This window comes from Crocodylus siamensis, chromosome 3, assembly GCF_052110815.1.
Source record: "Crocodylus siamensis isolate JL-2025a chromosome 3, ASM5211081v1, whole genome shotgun sequence".
Taxonomy (NCBI): Eukaryota; Metazoa; Chordata; order Crocodylia; family Crocodylidae; genus Crocodylus; species Crocodylus siamensis.
The window spans coordinates 81,609,289-81,630,285 of NC_143397.1; the positions used below are offsets into that span (position 1 = coordinate 81,609,289).

The 20,997-nt window shown below is 40.3% G+C and overlaps 1 protein-coding gene across 2 annotated transcripts in view; it reads left to right on the forward strand.

Moving 5' to 3' along the window:
• FANCC (FA complementation group C) overlaps nt 1-20,997 on the forward strand; it is a 164,267-nt gene that overhangs the window by 107,772 nt on the left and 35,498 nt on the right. For both annotated transcript variants that reach the window (XM_090038613.1, XM_090038612.1), the window contains exons 8-12: nt 697-853; nt 7,836-7,888; nt 16,481-16,580; nt 18,331-18,406; nt 20,505-20,586. In XM_090038613.1, the coding sequence (XP_089894739.1) occupies nt 697-853; nt 7,836-7,888; nt 16,481-16,580; nt 18,331-18,406; nt 20,505-20,586 (468 nt within the window). The remainder of the gene's footprint in view (nt 1-696; nt 854-7,835; nt 7,889-16,480; nt 16,581-18,330; nt 18,407-20,504; nt 20,587-20,997) is intronic.

The window sequence follows — 20,997 nt, forward strand, 5'->3', positions numbered from 1 at the left end:
TGAAAGGGTTTCCGTCAATGTTGGTGGGCTCAAGAGCTGGCCTACTTTGTTTTCTCATCTCTGCAGAGACCAGGTAATGCTTTGAATTATAGCCAGCAATAAAATTATTTAGGACCCTTCTGCTTGTTGTAGTTATTGAAGCTTTCTGAGCAATCCTATCTAAAGGAAGCAAGCCTCTGGTTTAAAATGGAGACAATTTAAGTTGGAATGTTACCCTTGAGAATAACTGAGCTCCAGAATATGAATACTCCATGTCCTTTTTCTGTGACCTAATCAGAGTCTGGATTTGTCGGTCTTCAAGACATGTTGCTCATTAGCCCTATAGATTATTTATTTCTTTATTAGATTTATATGCTGCCCCTTCCCAATAAAGGCTCAGAGCATTTAATAGGGAGTTCTTGTTATATATTTCTTTTAAAACTGTGTTCACATTTAAGAAGTATGGTTGCTTAAGTAGAACACTATGATTCTAATATCTGCTCTGTGACTTATTTCCTATATGATCTTTGAGGAAACCACTTAATTTCTCTATCTCAGTTTTCCCATTTGTAAAAAGAACATAAGAAATGGGAGGGACTTTCCCTTAAAACATTGTTAAAGTATGCATGTCTTGAATGTTATATGACATTCTTTTAAATATTTATTTATTATGTATTCATTATGTTTGTACAAAACAATATTTTCCCTCTGATTTAGAAAGAAGATTGCCCTCTCAGAATCAGCTGTCTTCAGCCTGTGGCTTCGTCATCTACCCAGTCTTGAAAAGGCTACATTGGATTTGTTAGAAAGATTAATTTCTAATCAAACAACTTCACTGGAAGAGGTGATGCGTATCATAAAAGATTCATTGCTGGTATGTATTACAATTAGTACATTAAACTTCACCATTTGTGCTGAAGGATCTCTAAATGATTCTCAAATATAAGCACTACTAAAATCGTCTCTGTGAGCATTGAGAAATCAATTAGTGTACAGCTTGTTGGCAGTAGTGGGAAGAGAAACAGAGTTGAACCAGAGGCGAATCTTACTCATAAAGTTTCACAGTAAGTTTTCTTACAGAACAGATTGCATCTCTCTCTCTCTTGGCTTCAAGGTTTCATTTAGAGGACCAAGAGAAGGCAAACTGAATTGGGGCCCGATTGACAGAGATACTAAGCACCCACTTCTCCCTTTGGGAATTAGGAAAAAAAGTCCCTTTTTATGTCTGATTTGAATGGAGATCAGGTATTTCAAATGCTTATGCCACTCAACTGTTGTCTTGAGGATTATTGGATTTTGTGGTTATTTACTTATTTAATGTCTTTTTCAAGTAAGAAGTTCTTAATTTTAAAACGTTTGTTGGGTTTTAATAAATTTTAGCTTTAGGATTTATCAATAAATAAGCTTTCCATCTCCATTTCACTTAGAAATTTACAGTGTTTCAGTAGCCAGTCATTGGCCATAAAGAATAACATTTAAAAAACCAGTAGTCTTTAAAAAGCAAAACAACCCCTTTAAGTAAGCAGACAATTCAGGATATATAGATATATCATATGGATGTCTTCAATATTTTTATATTAAAATTCTTCATGAATTACCTCTTCAGGTTATCATTTTAAGAATTTTGCATCATGTTCACAAGCCACATAAGTGCTAGCATTTAAGTAGTATTTAAGTATCTGAATATTCCACAACCTAAGATATAAAAAGTCCTATCCCTGTAGAGACTTTCTCTCCCCTTTTTATGGTTTGTGCAGGGGTTGTCTCTCCCATTATCCTTATAGTTCAATATTTTCATCTATTGGTCCACATTTCTAAACAGCTTGGTATTTAATCACTTCACATGGTTTACAAAAAACCTCAGTTCAGTATAGAAAATAAGTCAAATCTCTATATTGCTCTTTAGGTTATTCTTATTTATTAATTTAATAGTTGTATTTTATTAATGCTCATCTCCCTGAGAATCTTATGTTGTGTATGTTTTCCCTCGTCTCAAATAATTTGCTTTTTAAGATGACTCTCAGAGGAAGAGGCAGGACTAATTGTATTAAAAAATTAGTTTAGAGCCAGTATTGTCTGAGTAAGACCTGACATGGGTAAAGGCATAAGTAGGCAGATGATCTTCCTTTGTGTGGAAGAGGTGATGCATCAAGACCCAAGAGCTTGCAAGAGGGAGTTGTGAATTGAGTGATAGTCCCTTTATAGTTTTTAGGTCCTAGAATATTCAAATTACTGATTTGTACCACTTATTAGGTTCCCTGCATGTTACAGGTATTGTGTAACGAACTGGGTAATTGTGCATTTACCTGGAGACCAGCTACATGTTCAAAGTAGCTATCCCACAATAAAAAGCTCCAACCAGCTATAAAGTTAGACCTTGAAAATGTGTACTAACTTTATAGCTGGTTGCTATCAAGCTTTAATTTGCACGTGTAACAGGGTATTCCACAGTGGTGCATCATCCCTAGTGTAAAACCCCTGAGCCCGAGGGATCATGCCTGCCATGATCTCCAGGGTCCAGTGGTTTCAAACCTCTCCCTCTCTCCCCCCTCCCCAACCTTGGGGATTGTGGCTGCTGTGATCCCTAGGGTTCTTGGGTACAAGAAAGCCCTGGGGCTGCATGATTGTTGCAGAAGCAGACTCCCCATATGAGGGGTGCAGGAAATCTCTGGGTCCAAAGGATCACAGTGATCCTCTGGCCCCAGGGGTTTCCCATGGCCCTGGGATAGGGGGATTACCTTGTGGCCTCTGGGGTGGGGGGATTGCCCCTGAGCCAAACCTCTGGCCTTGGAGTTTCCTCACCTTGGGAGTTTCATGCTCCCTTGGGGCAGGGAGACTAACGCAGTAGGATCCTCAGTCTGGGGGGTGGGGGGACTGTGGGGCACCCCTTGGCTGAGAGCCCCTCAATTGGGGTGCATGGGGCATCCAGCCACAGGAACTTGCATCTTGCTGATGCAAGGAGACTCCCTCTACACCAGCAGTAAGGTGTGATGGGATCTAATGTGCAATCCCACATGTGGCATGGCAGGAGGCACAGTTGTGTGAATCATGCATTAGATCCCATTGGGCCTTTACCTGCACATGTAGAGGGGGCCTTTTTATGCTAGAAGTTGTGTGGCTTATGACTGTAGTATACAACTCCTATCAAGTAGACGTTCAGGGTCAGTTTCTAAAGAAGACTTTTACATAGTTGACTAGATGAAAACCAGGAACTTGAGTTTAGTGCAGTTAAGCAGGATATGAGGAAGGGCTGGGATCCAGAAACGGGGATGATGTGGTCAAAGTAGTGGTCAGCAAGTCCATTAATTCCTTTATTACATGCAGTTTTACAGGGATATTTAGACTATAATAAGTAGGCGGGCACTTTAGTGAAGAATGTATTCTGTTAAAATATATTTAGAATATTTACTTAGGAATATGTGATGTTTTGTTTAATTTGTTTGATTATGCTGTGTTTGGGATATGACCTCTATAGTTCACGGTAATTTCAATATAAAATGATGGGCCAAAAATTACTGATTTGTTTAGATTGTTATTCCTACTTGCAATAAAAGCAACCAGAAAATACTGGTAATGTGACTGAGTGATAAAAAAGGTAACTTGAAAAAGCTTTCATAATTACATCACCTGACTCATTTATCAAAATGAAATATCTTAGAACAGTGACATAACTGTAGGTAAATGTCTTTGAGATCTACGGGACCCAGATAGTAGAAAACTGCTGTGCTTTATTATGAAAGAAACTTGATATCTAATACTGTTATATTTGGATTCCAACTGTAATTAGAGTGTGATGGTCTAGTAACTTGTATTTTATATGGTGTGCAGCTAATTACATTTCCATCCTTTGGGAAAAGCTGGAATTAGTAGTGGATATCCTTCAGTTACTAAGATGTAATAAAAACTAAAGATAAATGTTATATACACTGCACAAAATGAAATGAACTACACAAATATTGTTTAGGCCATCAGAAATTTGGAGATCTTGCATTTTCCAGAAGGGTTATAATGTGTGTCTGCATATCTATCTAATGGCTATGAAGTTTACTAAAACTCAAATTTTAATTTGTAAGTTAAAATGCTTGTGTTTCGCTGTCTTGATTTAAAGAAATATCACACGTTTTCCCTGCATTGTAGTGTCCCTATGCACATAGGCAAGTCCCAAGGTTAATATTCGTCTATTTCTATGCATTATGTTTCATATTTGAAAGCTATAGTACAAGAAGACTTGCATGTTTAATTTTAGATAAAGTCCTTTGAAAACTTTTGTGCTTCTTAGTTCTCTAAGTTACTCTTTGATCATACAGTTCTTTTGACATCCCCAACTTCCTACATTTTGTCCTTGAATTGGTCTGTTATTCTATCCAGTTAAAGTTAATGTTGTAATGCCTCAACTCCTGTTCAGGTGACACAGTGACACTTTACCATATAGGTGGACAGAGGCTTGGGGCATTATCCTCATTCCAATGCCCTTACATCCTTCTTGATTTGATAGATCCACATGTTTATGTTTTGGCTGGATCCAGACTCACCTTTCAAACCCAGACTTTCCAGTGAAATAGGAAACAGAGAAAGGTGGACAAGGTGAGAGAGAAGTTTGGAAAAGAAGACCATTTTGTTTTCAACTGGATTTCCCTGCAGTTTGCCCCTACTGAGTAAAATTCAGTGGATATAATCATTGTCCTCAACAGTGTATATATTGATATTCAGTGTATCTGAATCTGTAATCATTAAGTCACGTGTGGAGTTCCAGTTTCCCACAATCTAGGCAGGTTTTTAAAACAATGGTGCAAAGGCCCCAGAGCTGTGCTGCTAGTTTTGCAGGATCGGATGTTGGGGTGTTCTGGTTTAATTTCACAAAGACATAGGCACGATTCTCTGATAACTTTTGAAAAGATAAGGTGATAATTTATGGCATTCTGAAAATCCCATCTCTCCTTGTACAAACGTGAGAGTCTGCAAAAGTGTCTGAATTGCCACTGTTCTGCTGTAGTCAGGTAGTATAAGAAAGATTCGACACCTGTAGCATGCTGTGAAATTCCAGGGAAGGAAGCCCCTGAATATAGTTTGTTGACCAAAGCCCCATCATATTGTTTGACAGCACAGTGTAGCTTGAGCCTGTCCTCACTGAACCCAACGATAAAGCGTAATTTCTATTGAGTATGAGCAGATGGTATCACAAATATAGGCTCTTATAGCGACTGCAATTTCACTGATTCCTGTTAAAATTTCTTTCTTTGTAAAACAACCTCTAGTGCCCCTGGTTTTGTGGTAGCTATTGATACAACACTGGGTTGCTTGCATAGACCCCTGGCAGATATTATATTTGTCACATGTTATGTGCAAGTATCTTGCAACAAACAACAGCATTCCAGTTGTGTTAAAATTATTGTGGGATACTTCCATGTCACAAAAGTTGCTGTTCAGTGAACTACCAGTTGTCTCAGTAAAGGGCTAGTAATGTCTCTTGTCAAGGCAGTGTATACTTTGCAGCAAACTGGCAAAATTCTACAATAAAGGCCATCTAGCAGGTGCCTATTTGTTTTACTAGTCCATCCAGTTCATGTCCCTGAAGAAACCCTTAATGTATCTACTTTCATAATTATTACAGTCATCTGAGCAACAAAGAATGCCAAACTTTTATATTAAGTGTACACTACTCATTACATCACTTCATTTGCTAAAACATGTATTTAACTAATTTTGCATCAGTGGCATACTGACAGGGGGAGAGGGGGCCATGGCCCCTGGGTGCAGGCCTGGGAGAGGGGGCTGGGGGGAGCACTGGCTGGAAAGGCCAGGGTGCCTCCCACTTTTTGTATGTGGTCCACCCACCCGCCTGGCAGGTTGTGGGCTTCTTTTGCCATTCTGGCTGGTGTGCCGTGCTGCTAATTCTCCTGCAGATGTGTTGTGGGGTGGGAGGTGTGGCCCTGCACAGGCTGATTTGCCTCGGGACCCACAGTCTGCTTGGATCGTCCCAGGGGGCTGGGAGATGCAAATGCGGACATTGACCCTCAGGCACTGGAGACCCATGATACGCCACTGTTTTGTATATGGATTAGTCCATGAAAGTATGTTGAAGTGATGGTAACTGCATGAATTCTTTCAGTGTCTGTTGTAACATGGCAGACAAGGTTCTTTGGGTAAATCCAATAACTTTTATTAGACCAACTCAAAAGGATGCAAAAATTCTTCTTTGCAAACTTTTGGGTACAAATACCCTTCATCAGGTATTTGTACCTGAAAGCTTGCAAAGAAGAATTTTTCCAACTATTTGAGTTGGTCTAACACAAGATATTGGATTTACCTGAAGAACCTTGTCTGCCTATGTCCTTAGACCAACACAGCTACAACCTGCACCCCTGTTCTAAAATGGGGCTTGTATATAAGTATAGAAGTGATGTTGTTTTGAAAAGATATATGTGCTGAAAAGAAGGAAAAAGATGCATTTGAATAGCTAACCTAAAGAACTAAAAGGTTGTTTTATATTTTGTACTGTACAGTGTCCGAGTACCTTAAAATAACAGTATTTTTCTTGTCCCCCAAATTCATCCATTTGGTTTTTTTCAAGCACTTGAAGTTTAGAGACTTCAAGCAGGCTGTATGCTGTTTCTCACACATCTAGTCAGCCAGCTGTGAATGCTCTTGAACACTAGATGGCATACATTCAATATGACAACTTAACTACAGCCATATGACCAAAAAAAATATGAATGATAAATCATGAAAATGAGGTGCCACCTAATTTTTCCAATATGGTAAAAACCACTGTGAGAAACATGGACTTCATCTTTTCAAAGCTTTCCTAGATCATTTATTCCAATGGCTGCCTGCCTCTTTAAGGTTGCTCTTTAAGATAACTCCACACTTTCACTGCAGCTTGAACTATATGCACAGAATATGTCTCTGGATTGAAGCGTCAGGCACTTTAAATAATAGCCATTACAACAGCTGAATGCTGAAGTCTATAAAACTGAATTTTATTAGATACATTTTTTCAACAGAATTGTTCAAGATATGCTCACTCATTAAATCTTCACATATGGTCTTAAAACATAGGCATCTCTTTTGCCTACAAAGATACAAATAAAGGTTTATGCTAGTCATTATTTTATGATTACTGTTATGCATTCTGTATAAGAGCAAATGTTCAAAATTCAGACATGCAATAGTAGATTCACTAGTTCATATAATAATTGCTTTAAAATATGGTAATCTTGTTGGTGACATTACATCACACTGCAGAGAAGAATAAAAACATTACTAGTTTAAAAATATACTTTTGATCTCTAAGATGTAAATAAACATTTTTAGGTTACCTGAGATGCATGAAAGGGTATGATAGCATGAAAAATCTCCTACCAAAATGTATGCTGTATTTTCAGAGCCAAGGGAAATAAAAGAAGAAAAATTAGTTTTTTTTATATTGAATTTTGTTGACATAGCCGGAAAATGTAAGTTTACCCAAGATGGGTTGTCTATAAAAAGGAAAAAGCTACTTATTTTCTCATGCCTCTAGCCAGTAGGACTTTTATGAGTAGTAATCCATTTTCATTCATCTGTCACTCTTAGTATTTGTAGTGACAGTTGCTGTACTTAGTTGCAGATCCCAGCTTTGTGCATGTATAAACAGTCTAGTCTTTATTATTGGTAGTCTCAGTTCTTCAATTGCTACAGTAATTTTTACGGGATATTATCCTGAGAGAGGTGTGAGCAATTTCTAGGGTATTGTCTAAGTTCTGTACTAACTAAAGCACAGTAGTATTCATTGGCAATATTGCACACTTGTATAATGAATGTGACATTTTTGAATCTCTTAAATAGTGTCTAATTTACTCCTTTTTCTTTTTTCATAGCCAAAAGCATCATGTTATCCTGCTATCTTCAGAATAGTTGATGAAATTTTCAAGTAAGTTTTGATAATTTTACAAAGAAAGTTATTAAATCACAAGCTTTTAAACTGACAATTGATCTAAAGGTTTATGGCTGAGAACAGGGAAGGCTGAGTTAGGGTTCTTGGATTCTGCTCTTGGTTATTCTACTCTTTAGATTTGTGATCATCGGTGAACTTGGTGCCTCAGTATTCCTCTCTGTAAAATGAGTATAACAGGTATTTGTGTCATATCAGATATTGTAAAGCCCAGTGAATGTTATATACTCGAGTATTCTTGTATAGAGGGTATTTTGCAACAGCTGTTGATCCAAATAACTGGAATATGTTTTGGCTTCCAAAAATAAAAGCTAGAATTTGGTTTATACTTTGGCACAGATTTGTGGTTTAAAAGTAATATGATATTAAATAAGTAGATACTTATGGCAGCGTGAGTGCTTGAGGACTAGCTAAATACTTTGCACTCATTTTTTAAAAACCTTGTCTAATTTTATTAGTCATTTTTAACCATACAGCCATAATGGATTGTACTTGAGAATCTTGGGCTTTATTGAGTTTGGCTTTAGAGCCTTGCGGACATGTTTTATATCTGCAGCATCCCACAGAGGATGGCCAATGCTGACAAGTAACATGGGTGCAAACTTCTGTTAGAAACTTGAAGATACATAGGACAGAATCAAATTGGAAAGTATAAGAAAAACAACAATCATGAGAAAGGCTTGTTTCATTGTTTTCTAACATATCTGATGATGCTCCCTGAAGCAAGTGATGATAAGACAGCACACAGAGATAAGTCCATCTTCCAACTCCTGGTCTTACCAAGATGCCTTGATATAGTCTCTCTAGTGCCTTCCAAACATTCCCTCTCTTAACCAGTCTATCTACTCTGTGCACAGCTGATTGAGCTACTTGTTTACCACTTATAACTGATCTCATGACTGTGAGTTATAATGAAAATAATCTATCTTTTTCCCACTATGCTTTTTAAGCAAGGCCTTACTTATGTCAAACTTTTTCCACCTACAAACCTCTGGTCCTCTCTATACCCTGGCTACGTTACAGCATTGCTGTTTTGTAAAGCAGGCTATAGCCCTGCCATTCCTTCTAATCTTTATAGTAGTAAGGGGTTGAACCAAGAGTAGATTAGGAAGATTAATTTTTCAGTGTATTAAATATTACCTAAAGCAATGTACACAATTCACCACATGGGGGCTTCCAGGTCTTTGTAGTTGGTTTTCAGTGTTCTTTCTTTTTTTCCCCTCTTTTGACTATCATGTGCGTGCAAATACTGAAATCATTCTTTTCAAGGGCAAATAGCCCTCTTTTTGCACTGATCATGCAGTTTTAATAACAGTAACAGTTTTAAGAGCACAATACTTTTTAACTAAAATTGATGAGGTACAGCTCATCAAATGTTCCATAAAACCATAAGAAAGCAGCATTTCAGGAATATATCTTTTCCCTGGGAATTGAATTGGATTTACAGCTCAGATGTGGCTTCAGGTTTGCTTTTTTCAAGCATAGAATGTTAAAGCTGAACTGTCTTCAAAGGTAGCGCAGGTTTTTTAGTACAAATACTGAATTTAGAAAGATTTCTTTGATAGCTATAAACCAGCTCTGACTGAAGATCTCAAAAGATACATGTAAGATACTCTTTCATACATGTTTGGGAACCACATAGTTTTCAGTGTTTGACACCTGAGAGTAATAATAAAGCCAGAACCCTGTTGATTCGGTGGTGTGGTGAACTTAAATTCTGTAAGAAGGACCACAATTTTGGGGCAATATTTTTTTTAATAAAAAATCCCTTTTATTCCATTAAGCCAGTGAATTTCAATCAGGGTCATGAGATCCTTTGCAGGTATCCCTCCCCTCTCCCTACTTCCCCTCTCACTGCCTAGTCCCTACATGAATAGGTAAGTGCAAGTTTGTCTTTGCCCACTGCCCAGTCCCTGTGCAGTGCAATAAATAAATTCATTTTTGAATGGTATAAAAGGGTGCTGGGAGCCTATAAAGTTTGAGAATTGCTACATTAGGCAAGTCTTTGACCCTGTGTTTAGGCCAAGTTTGCAAGATTGGTGCAGGGACTGAGGGGATTTTCTGCTTCAGGCTATGAAATAGCAGTGGAGCCACCCTACAGTTGCTTTTATAACAGCTCTTTTCTTTTATGGTGGCCCGGTTTGTGCACTGGACTTGAATAAGCACTAGATCTGGATCCTCAAAGACTTACCAGCCCTTCTCACAAAACTGTTTTGTGTACCCCAAATTTAGTACCATCCCAGAGCAGGCCTGTATAAGTTTCATAATGTTAAGTCCTCTGTGACCATAAGGGCTAGGGACAGACATTACACATAAACCTGTAACAGAACAGATGTTCATCTCGCATAAACCAGTTTGAAAATGGTAGAAACCAGCTTGAGATAAACCTGCTTGAATGTAGTATCAGCCTGAACTGATTTGGGTCAAACAGGCTTATGCAGTGTCTTTCCCAGACCCCTTGCTGGTTTAAGTTAAGCCAGACTCCCCCAGCATCCCGGCATGCTCTCTTGGCTGGGTTGGGCTCTCTGCTCCACAGCAGGGCTGGTCCCTCCCCTCTGCTCCATGGCTACAGCTTCGTCAGAGACTGCAGGCATCTTCCTGGCTTCCTCTAGCATACAATATGCTGGCTGTGGTCCGTGCTGTGGGAGACCAGTTCCTTCCTTGGAAAAGCTGTTTAAGAAGAGTTTGAACTAATGGAGAGAGGCTTTGTTTTCTGATGGAGTGCTAAACACTTATCAATTCCCTGCTGGGCTGCTCAGGAGGGCAGGAGACCCCTCCCTAATCAGAGCCTGCTATCGGGGCCTGGCCATACCCCCCTCAGCTTAGCAGTGTGAAAAGGAAGGTAGAACTGCTCTAGCATCCCCTGGCTTCTAGCCTGAGCCACTGCAGGCATGTGCCTCCATTTCTGGGATGTCTGTCCAGTTACAAACCAGTTTAGTCTAGCCAGATTAGACTAACCTGCAAAGACTGAATTAGTTCAGGCTCAGGCTTTTTCAATGTCTGTCTCTAACCAAGGTGGCAAAAAGGAATTTTTATAATTTATGGGTTTGTTATAATTGACCGTATGTAACACGCGCTGTAAAAAATGTTATAGATGTAAAGGAACATCTCTTTTATAACAATTTGTTTTGACAGAATAAAATTATAGACAACAGAAATTAAAGGCTAGTCTTAGATCAGCTAGTCCACCAAAAGGGCACAGCAGCCCCCTTGGCTCTCCAGGGAACTGGTGGACCTCCTGTGTCTTAAAAGGAAGACCTATAAAGGATGGAGGACTGGAACCATCACCAAGGAGGAATACTCTGCTCTGGTCCGGACCTGCAGAAAGCAAACCAGGAAAGCCAAGGCTGCGATGGAACTCCAGCTATCTACAAATATCAAGGACAATAGAAAGTCATTTTTTAGATATGTGGGGAGCTGGAGGAAAAGCAAGGGCAACATTGGATTCCTGCTCAACCAGATGGAGCAACTGACAACTGATGCCCAGAAAAAAGTGAACTTGCTAAATGGGTACTTTGCATCAGTTTTTCACCAGACCACTGTGGGTCAGGGAGGCCCAGGTGAGGGAGATTCCTTGCCCTCCATCAAAGCTGACTTTGTGAAGGAACACCTTGACAGGCTGGATACCTTCAAGTCAGCTGGCCCTGATGGGTACTTAGGGAGCTGGCAAGCATAGCTCAGCCCCTGGTATGGATCTCTGAGAGCTCTTGGCACTCTGGTGAAGTGCCCAAAGACTGGAAGAGGGCCAGTATTGTGCCTATCTTTAAGAAAGGGAAGAAAGTAGATCTGGCAAACTACAGGTCCATCATCCTGACCTCTGTCCTGGCGAAGGTCTTGGAAAAGATGATCAAAGAAGACATCCTTAACAGACTAGCTAAAGGCAATATCCTGAGGGATACCAGTATGGGTTTGTTGCGGGTAGGTCTTGCTTGAGCTATCTCATTTTCTTTTATGACCAGGTGACTTATCACCTGGACAAGGGGAAGAGATCAACATTGTATATCTTGACTTTAAAAAAGCCTTCGATCTGGTATCTCATGATCACCTCTTGGCTAAACTGGCTATCTGCAGCCTCGACCTCACCACGATCCTCTGGCTGGGGAATTGGCTCTGCAGTAGGACCCAGAGGGTGGTGGTCAATGGGAGTCAATTGTCTTGGTGCACGGTCATCAGTGGGGTCCCTCAAGGCTCTGTCCTTGGGCCTATACTGTTTAACATCTTCATCAATGATGTGGACGTTGGTGTCAGAAGCAGACTGGCCAAGTTTGCTCATGACACCAAACTCTGGGGTAAAGTATCCACACCTGAGGACAGGAGGGTGATCCTGGGAGATCTTGACAGGCTCATGAAATGGGCGGATGAGAATCTGATGGTGTTCAACACTGAAAAATGCAAGGTTCTCCACCTTGGGAGGAAAAACCTGCAGCACCCTTATAGGCTCGGCAGTGCTACGCTGGTTAGCACTACCAATGAAAGGGAATTGGGGATCATGACTGACTACAAGATGAATATGAGCCTTCAGTGTGATGCTGCAGCTATTAAAGTGAGCAAAACGCTGGCTTGCATCTATAGATGCTTCTCAGGCAAATCCCGGGACGTCATTCTGTTGTACTTGGCCTTGGTGAGGCTACAGCTGAAGTACTGCTTATAGTTTTGGGCTCCACAATTCAAAAAGGATGTGGAGAAGCTTGAGAGGGTGCAGAGGAGAGCCATGATCAGAGATCAGGAAAACAGACCTTATGACGAGAGGCTGAGAGTCATGGGACTTTTCAGCCTGGACAAGCGCAGGCTCAGGGGTGATCTGGTGGCCACCTATAAGTTTATCAGGGGTGCTTATCAGGATCTGGGGGAACGTCTGTTCACCAGAGTGCCCCAAGGGATGACAAGATTGAACAGTCACAAACTCCGCCGTGACCAATTCAGGCTGGACATATGAAAGAACTTCTTCACTGTCCAAGCCCCCAAGGTTTGGAATAGACTGCCGCCAGAGGTGGTTCAAGCACCTACACTGAACACCTTCAAGAGTAAATTGGATGCTTATCTTGCTGGGATCCTATGATCCCTGGTGACTTCCTGCCCCTGGGACAGGGGGCTGGACTCGATGATCCTCTGGGGTCTCTTCCAGCCCAGATGTTGATGAAATCATTTTGACAATGCTGGATTATGCCTGACAGTTCAATATTTTGCTCAGTCTGATTTTTAGAAGTTTTAACAGATTTTTAAAATTCAACATGTCCCTTAGGATACTGTGATGCAGCCTCATAGACCTCATTACAAGGAAGAAATGTTTTTTCCTTCTTGTTATTTAGCGTACACTTCCTTTTCTTATCCTTTTCTCTCTTGTATCCCATTATGTTCACTTCATACAACAGTTCCTTTCCATTCTTGGCATTTGATCTCTTGGTTATTTGAAATGACTATGTTCCCTACCCCTGTACTCATTAGTAAATTAATCTGTATGTACTAGCTAGCTTTAATCATTTCTGATCAGCTGGTCCCCACAGCTTTGTGTTCATTTTTATTGTTCTTCTCTGAAGTCCCTCCAATTTTAGTGAGGTTCTGCTCAGAAATTAATACTATATTTCAGTTTCAGTCACAACAGGGATCTTAGGAAGCTACTGGTCTAGAAGGACTAGTATTTTCCTGCTCCGTGACTAAATATACAATCGTGTATGCTTTAGATAAATAGTCACCTTTTTGCAGTCATCTTCTCTTAGACATTTATACCTGGATGATGCCCACCCTTTTACCTCTTTTAGCATAACTATTTGCCATGTTTTATATATACTTCACTGAGTGTATGTATTTTGATGTATTTTAGTCCAGACAGGTTACTTTTTTATGTTTCTGAATGGAATCTTACTTTACTGTTTTGAAGCCCAGGTTATCACTAGTTATTTTTGTATTACAGCTACTCCTTGCTTAAAGTCATAGTTGCATTCCTGAAAAATGTGACTTTAAGTGAAATGTTAAGTGAATTCAGTTACGTTACAGTAGTTACCTACTAGCAGGTGGCTGCCAAACAACATTATAACCGAACATTGCACAACTTTAAACAAGTATGTTCTTTAATAGATCAGCGTGGCAGTGCACTTGCAGTACCTGCCACTTTAAGAGCTGAGTCAAGCAGCCAGTAGGTACTTGACTGTGGCAGCCATTTTAAAACACTGGCTGGCTATATAAATACAGTAGTTTGCTGCTAGCAGCAGAGACAGAAACATTGCCTAGCTGAGCTGCAGCAGAAACAACCAGGAGGTAAGGGCAAGAGCTGATGGGGATGGCTAAGAGGTTCTTGGTCCTGAGCATGACCTAAAACTCTGCCCTGCAGGGTATGGGTGGCCTGGTGCAGCTCCTCGTGGCACGGGAATCCCCAGGAAATGCCAGGCCAGTTACCACCCTGGTGAAAGGCGAGTTGGGGCACCTTAACCCCTAGTCCCCACCACACTGGGGTACAAGGGGTCAGGCACAGCTACGGCCACCTGAGCCCAAAGAGAGTGTAAGATCCAGGCGGGGCCAGGCATTGCTGCAGCCACCTGAGCCTCCACAGGGGAGGGAAACCGTGGACCCCTGAAGGAGGGAGTAGATGTGTAACCCCAGAGAGGGGGTGATAGTGAGGGCCCAGAAGAGGGCTGAGAGTCAGCCTGAAGGGCAGCCCAGCAGGGGTGTGCTGCGTAGGGCTGTGGAACAGCCTCAAGGGCAGCACATGGGCCAACCCCCTGGAGAGCAAGTTGAGGGAAGTGTGGAGTCCCAAAAAGGGGGAACAGAGGACTGGGAGTCCAGTGCATGGGGCCAGGGGCCCAGTGTATGTTTGTGTATGTTTAAGTAAAGTTGCCCCAGGAGGGACCAGGGCAAGCTTGGCCCAGGTCAGGAACTTGGCTAGCCACTACCCAGGTGAGGGTCACAGGAGAGGCCAGAGAGACTGTACATCTGATACCCAAGGTGTGATCTAGATAAAGCCTATGGCCTACAGGATCCACTCCAAGAGGGAGCAGGGTGGACCAAGTTGTCAATGCGAAAAAGAGACCCTATGAGAGGGGGTAGAGTGTGAGAGGCCCTAGTAAGAGGAGGGTGGTGTGAATGTGTGTGAAAGAGGCCTGACAGAGAGGGCTAGGCTTGGCCCAGCTCTAGGCCAGGAGCATAATGACACTATGGATGCCATCTGCCAGGCACGGGCTGCGGTGTAGGGGAGGTTCGGAGCCGCAGATAGTGCCCCCTGGCATCGGGGCATGTAATGGGCAGTCTCCCGCATTTTACCACCCATTTTGAGAACAGCAAAGTTGTGGCAGGCAAGACTGGGCGGGCTGCCCCATAGAGACAGGTGGGCGGGTCGGCATGAGACCTGGCCCCGAGAGTTGTCCCCTGTCACAATCAGTGACATAATAGTGAAAAAACATTAACTGGGATGACGTTAAGTGAGGAGTACCTGTATTTCTCTGCTTAATACTTGTGATTACATCTGTTTCCCATTTGAGGTAATCTCTGATCTTTAACAATGTGAAAAGGCTAAATAAGTCCCTCTGGTTCTCTTCTAGGCAGATTAGCCCCAATTTAATACACTGCTCTGAAGAGAAAAGCAAAGATTCTCTATTTTCTATCAGTACAAACCTTTCAAAAAGGGAGAAATCCCTGCCTCTGTCTTTGGCAGACCCTATGTTGCTTTCTTGACTTGTTCGGGGTTACATATACTGTGTTATGGAGCACTGGTTAGAACACTGCACCTTCTTGACATATGAAACCCGCCAGGATTGATTTTTATGATTTTATAAATAAAAGCATCTTGAAATCCATGGGCCCCTAATTATGGGACAGCTGTACATGCCTTTAGTATAACATTCATTTCTGTTGGTGTAACTGAATGGTTTTTTTTAATTGCTAAACAGCGGAAGTGCCTGAACTGCAATGAGCATTACATTTAGTCTTCTTGTATAGCCTTTTAAAATTCATTAATTTTTTCCATTGCCTCACCTAAATACAAATTGGACTGAACTGCTTCTTTCCATGCACAGTAAAAGTGAAACAGCCAATAGTTTTAAGCAAGATGAAATGCTATTCTTATACTCTGCAACATGCCCAAGAAGATTCTACTTGTTGAAACCAAAACTTTTTATAAGCTGCGATTCAGCAAAGCCTGAATCCCATGCTTAAAGTTAAGTTTGTGAGTAATCCCAATGAACTAAATCAAACTATTCATACACTTGCAGTTAAGCTTGTGACTAAGTGTCTTGTTAGATTGGGCCCTTAAAAAGACAAATGTTTGGTATCAGCCTGCTTTATAATATTGCCCTTTTTTCTCTGATCTATAGTTGTGTATGTGTATGATACATACACACTGAGAACAGTATAATTTTGTGAACACGTGTGCATGTGTTGTTTATGTTTTCTTTAAAAATGTCACTGAAGTAAGTTTCTTTGGTTTCCGTGCTAGCATAATAGCCTGATGAGTTCTGATACAGTTTGAGGCTACAGCATGAAAAGAGTGTGCTCTCTCTTTTTTTCCTTCTTTCAATTACCAGTGGTGTGATTGGCAGACTAATACTCTGACCTGTCATAATTTAACTTTCCAATGCTCAGGAGTGCAGTGTTGGAAACTGATGGAGCTCCAGAAGTAATGATGATAATACAGGTGTTTACACAGTGCTTTGTCCAGGCTCACCAGAATGATAACAAGCAGGTTTGTCAACATTTATTTTTTAAATCTTTTTTTTAAATGAGAGGCTATAAGATTTTGCATGAAAAGGATGATTTTATTTTTGAGTATTCTGATGGGATTCAGTGAGCCAAATGATGGTGTCATTTTAATGCTGGCAAATGCCAAGGCTCAGTCTGGGCATTTTAACTGGCACTAAACATAGAGTCTTCAAGGCAGAAGTAATTTCTCTGACATGTCAGAGAAGTCCACTAACATAAGCCATGATTTACATGAGGGGTATTATCTTGGCCATGCATTATGTGACTGCATACTGAACTACAGCACAGTCCTCCATCTCAGACTGAAAATCTTTCTTTTGTAGCAGCAGGGATTATACAAAACAAAAAACTAAAATTAGTGAGAAAAAAGAGGACCAGAATATCCTTCTCTTACTGGGGATTGCAACAAATGAGGCAAAGGATCACAGAGCTTCACTCAGTCTAAGCCTCCAAAGTTCCCCACTCAAAGTCTGATTCTGCCTTTCAGTAGTTTTTACGCTACTCTTACTAAAACAATTTCTGCTTTTGTATCTGGGTAACCTAGAAGAGAATCAAGACTTTAGCTTGAAAACTTCAATATGGCAGACTTGCAAAAATCTAAATATGTTCATAGGCCACAATCCTCTTCCAGGTTCTCCATCCAAAGCATAATTTCACACTGTGGTCAATTTTTCCTGTCCACTTTGATATGACATAAGCAATGGCCAGGAAGCTATTCTATTTAATAATCTGCACCCTTAAACTCCAGAGAATTTTCACTGCCTTGAATTTCCACATGATTTTCGGAGATAGTAGCAAAGGCATGGGTCTTCATCACAGAACTGCTAATATACATGCTTTTAATTAGTATTGTGATTGAATCTATCTTCTAGCCTCCGGCAGTAGGAATTAAAGCTGAAATTACAGCTGTCTAATTTGATGCATATAAATGCTGCACAGATTAATTTTATGCTACCCTAACTGCATAGCAGCAGCACATTGTGCAGCCCTAGGCACATAGGGGTAGTTGGGTAGAGAATATAAGTAGATATCACACACCCTTCAGCTAGCCAGAAGCTAAATCTCTGGTGCCAGTAATGCATATGAAAACATTTCACCTGTTGATATTGAGTTATAGACTATTACCTGCCTTTTTGATGCAAAGCTGTGACTAAATATTGTATAGTTTCATTCACAGTGCACCTGATTAAGTTGCTGCCTGTCAGCATTTCAGTAACAAACCCTTTTTTGGAGAGTGTAAAAAACAACTGTAAAATTTCCTGAAACTTGGCACACAAGATCATGGATCAGGGCTACCTTCTATGTGTGGTCTGTATTATTATTGTTGTTGTTATTACATGCATCTATACGACACCTAGTTCTATGATACCTATGCTAATTCAAATAACTATAGTAAATTACTTACAGCTGAGGATAAGGCGAGAGAGAGACAGAGTTGTTTTTTCTCTTTGCAGACACTAAAAGGGAACATTTAGATTTAAACCATCACCATCCCCCCATGCAAAACCTGTTTGCATTGAAGTAAAAAATTCCATTAACAGTAATAACTATGTTTTGAAAGCTGACTTCTCTTTCTTTTCCTCTCCCTTCTTTATACAGAATTATAATGTTAGACTTAAAACTAGTTATATGATTCTTTATGGTCTACATAAGGCAAGCTTTTAGTATAGTTAAGTTTTATGTTCTGAGAAGATGACCACAAAGCTCATTTAAAAATTAACTTTATATTTTAGCATAAATTTCCATTGAAGGTCTACTTTCCTCACCACCATCAGCCTCTTGTGATAGCTTTACTAAAGCATCCTTTTGGTAAGTTTTGTCATGATTTTTTTTGCAATTTTAATGGAACTTGCAGTTATAGTTATTTCTGTACAGAAAAAGTAACCTCACATATAACTTGCAAAAGAACCAAAGTATAGTTAGACAGGCAACCTTAATTCTTCCATTTCCTGGCTTCTGAGTTCTTGATTTAGGAAATGTAGTGGTTTTTCTAATGTGAGATGAGGACTTTTGTAGGTGATTTCTTTGATTGAACCAACTGAGTAGTTGGGACAGACATAGACAAGCTGTTGAATGCATTGCACTGCATTAAAAAGCTTGTCAAAGAGTATCCCAATTGTGCAGTTGGTTTAATATGATCTCACCCATAAAAATCCTTCTCTCACATTTCCTAGACAGTCACAGCCACAATATCACTTCAGCACTACCAAAATATGTTTTTAATCAGGTTTTTTGTTTGTTGGTATCTATTATATATAGGGATGTACTCAAATTGTGGTTTTGTGATTTTTGTGGAAACCATGAAAAATGGTGGTTTCTATACCAGAAAAAACAGCAGTTTGCACAATGTTGTGCAAAATCACTGGAAAAAAAAACTTGCTAAAAATAAAATGCTGGCTCCCCAGTGAGAGCTAGTAGATGCTGCAGCTCAGCCTTCCAGCCTGCCATGGGGGAGGAAGCTGCCAGCATGAAGGGGAGTAGCCAAGATGGCAACTGCTCCTTCTGCTGCTGATTGGCTAAGAGGGCTGCCTTTTGTGGGGGCCTGCCCTTCTCTGTTAATCGGTGGTGAGGGGTGGGGCCTCATGGAGCAGCCCACTCGGCCAGTCAGCAGTGAGGTTCAAGCAGTGGGTGGGTTTGCTACAAAAACACCAAGAAAACAGTGCCAGGCATCATGAGCAGCCCATGATTTTTCCTTTGGTTCAGTGTACTTTAAGGACATCCCTAAATATACATTATGTAATGGATAACATTAAAACAAAATTAAAATGGGACTTGAATAGAAGACAGGAGTTAATAGAAGAAAAGTGAATTAATTTCAGTATAATAAAGGTGATGCTAGGAATTAAAATAACTTGTTAAGGCCTGGAAAAGTAATCAGTGTTCATGTCTTTTTAATGGTCCATTTTTACTGGTCCCATCTTAGACATCATATGCATTGTCTTGCCAGGCACCTGGGAAAACACAAATGATATTTGTCTTAAGCCACAGGTTTGGGATTCTTTTGCCCTAATTTAAGTGCATCAGAAAAATCATTGCACTAACATGTTTCAGAAGGTAAAGGCAACTTCTAAATAAAGCCATTTTGTGTGCAATGAGTGGAAAACTACACAGCAGCAGAGAACACTGTTGAAAAGCATTGCTGACTGCACCCATCATTTATGACTTCATAGACAAGCTGTGTGGTTAGTAAATGATCACTGCACACACACTGGTTTGGTTTTGAACTTGCTTTTGTTTTTGGAAATACCCATGTGCAGTGTGGTGCAGTATTTCATGATATGTGATTTCTGGTAAGGATGGAGGGTTGTAGCAGGAATAAGATGGTGGTTTGAAGTGGGAATAATAGTTCTTAATTTTAATATCACATTAGTATTAAGAAATATCTTATGTAGGATAGTAATGACCAATTGGAAGAATAGGCTGAACTTTGAGAAGGACTGTGGTAGTAAATTACTCTTTATCTTGAGAGTATAAAGGTACAGACTGATTGCAGACCATTGAGGCAATGGTGGATGGGCCCCACTGTTTCTTTAACCTTGGTGCAAGAAGGAAGTGATGTGATCAGCACCATGCTCTGGCCTCCTTTACCTCCGGGTAACTCCTGGAACCCACTGGATAGAAGGCTGTGCTGGAAGGGGAAATGATGAATAGAAACCCACCAGTGTCACCTGGGATCAAACCCAGGTCCTTCTAATCTGTAGCCTGGCACTGTGAGGCTCCCATCCTAAGAATATAGAGTCATTTTAAAACTAGGTATGGGTAAAAAACACAACTGGGACTGTTTAAAACTTACTTGAAATCTGAATCCTATGTCTTACATATTCTAGGACTAGCTTGATATAGTTCTGTATATTATTCTGTTTTGCATATTTCATTAGGTACAATTTCAGTTATGATTGTCTTCCAGATTTGCCAGCTACATTCTGGTTTCAGCACTTGAAACACATTTCTGACATGCTAAAAGCAGCAGCACAAGATGAAACCATTAGGTAAACACTACTTATCACTCACCCTTTTTTTTCCTTTACATTTACTACCCTGTAAAAAAAATCATGTCGTTTGCTTCCTTGATTAGGTTTCTTTATCTTTAATTGCCATGTTCTTATTACTTCCTAAATACAAGTTTAGTTTAGAGATTGGAAAACAGCACATTGTAGAGTGTAAAGAAGCCTGAAAATCGTACTGAGAACCTGGTTCTGAGCTTTTGAGGACCTGAAGCTTCAGACAATTAGGCTTTCTAATTCCAGCCCTTCATAAGAGCTAAAAGTGGAATCTCACAAAAGGAAAGCATATTTGTCAACTCTCCTGTTTTGGCTGCAGCTATCATGGGACTTTCCAGGCCTGGAAGGTTTCAGCCAACATTTTTCTTTTTTTTTTTTTCAAAAGCCTTTTTTCAAAAG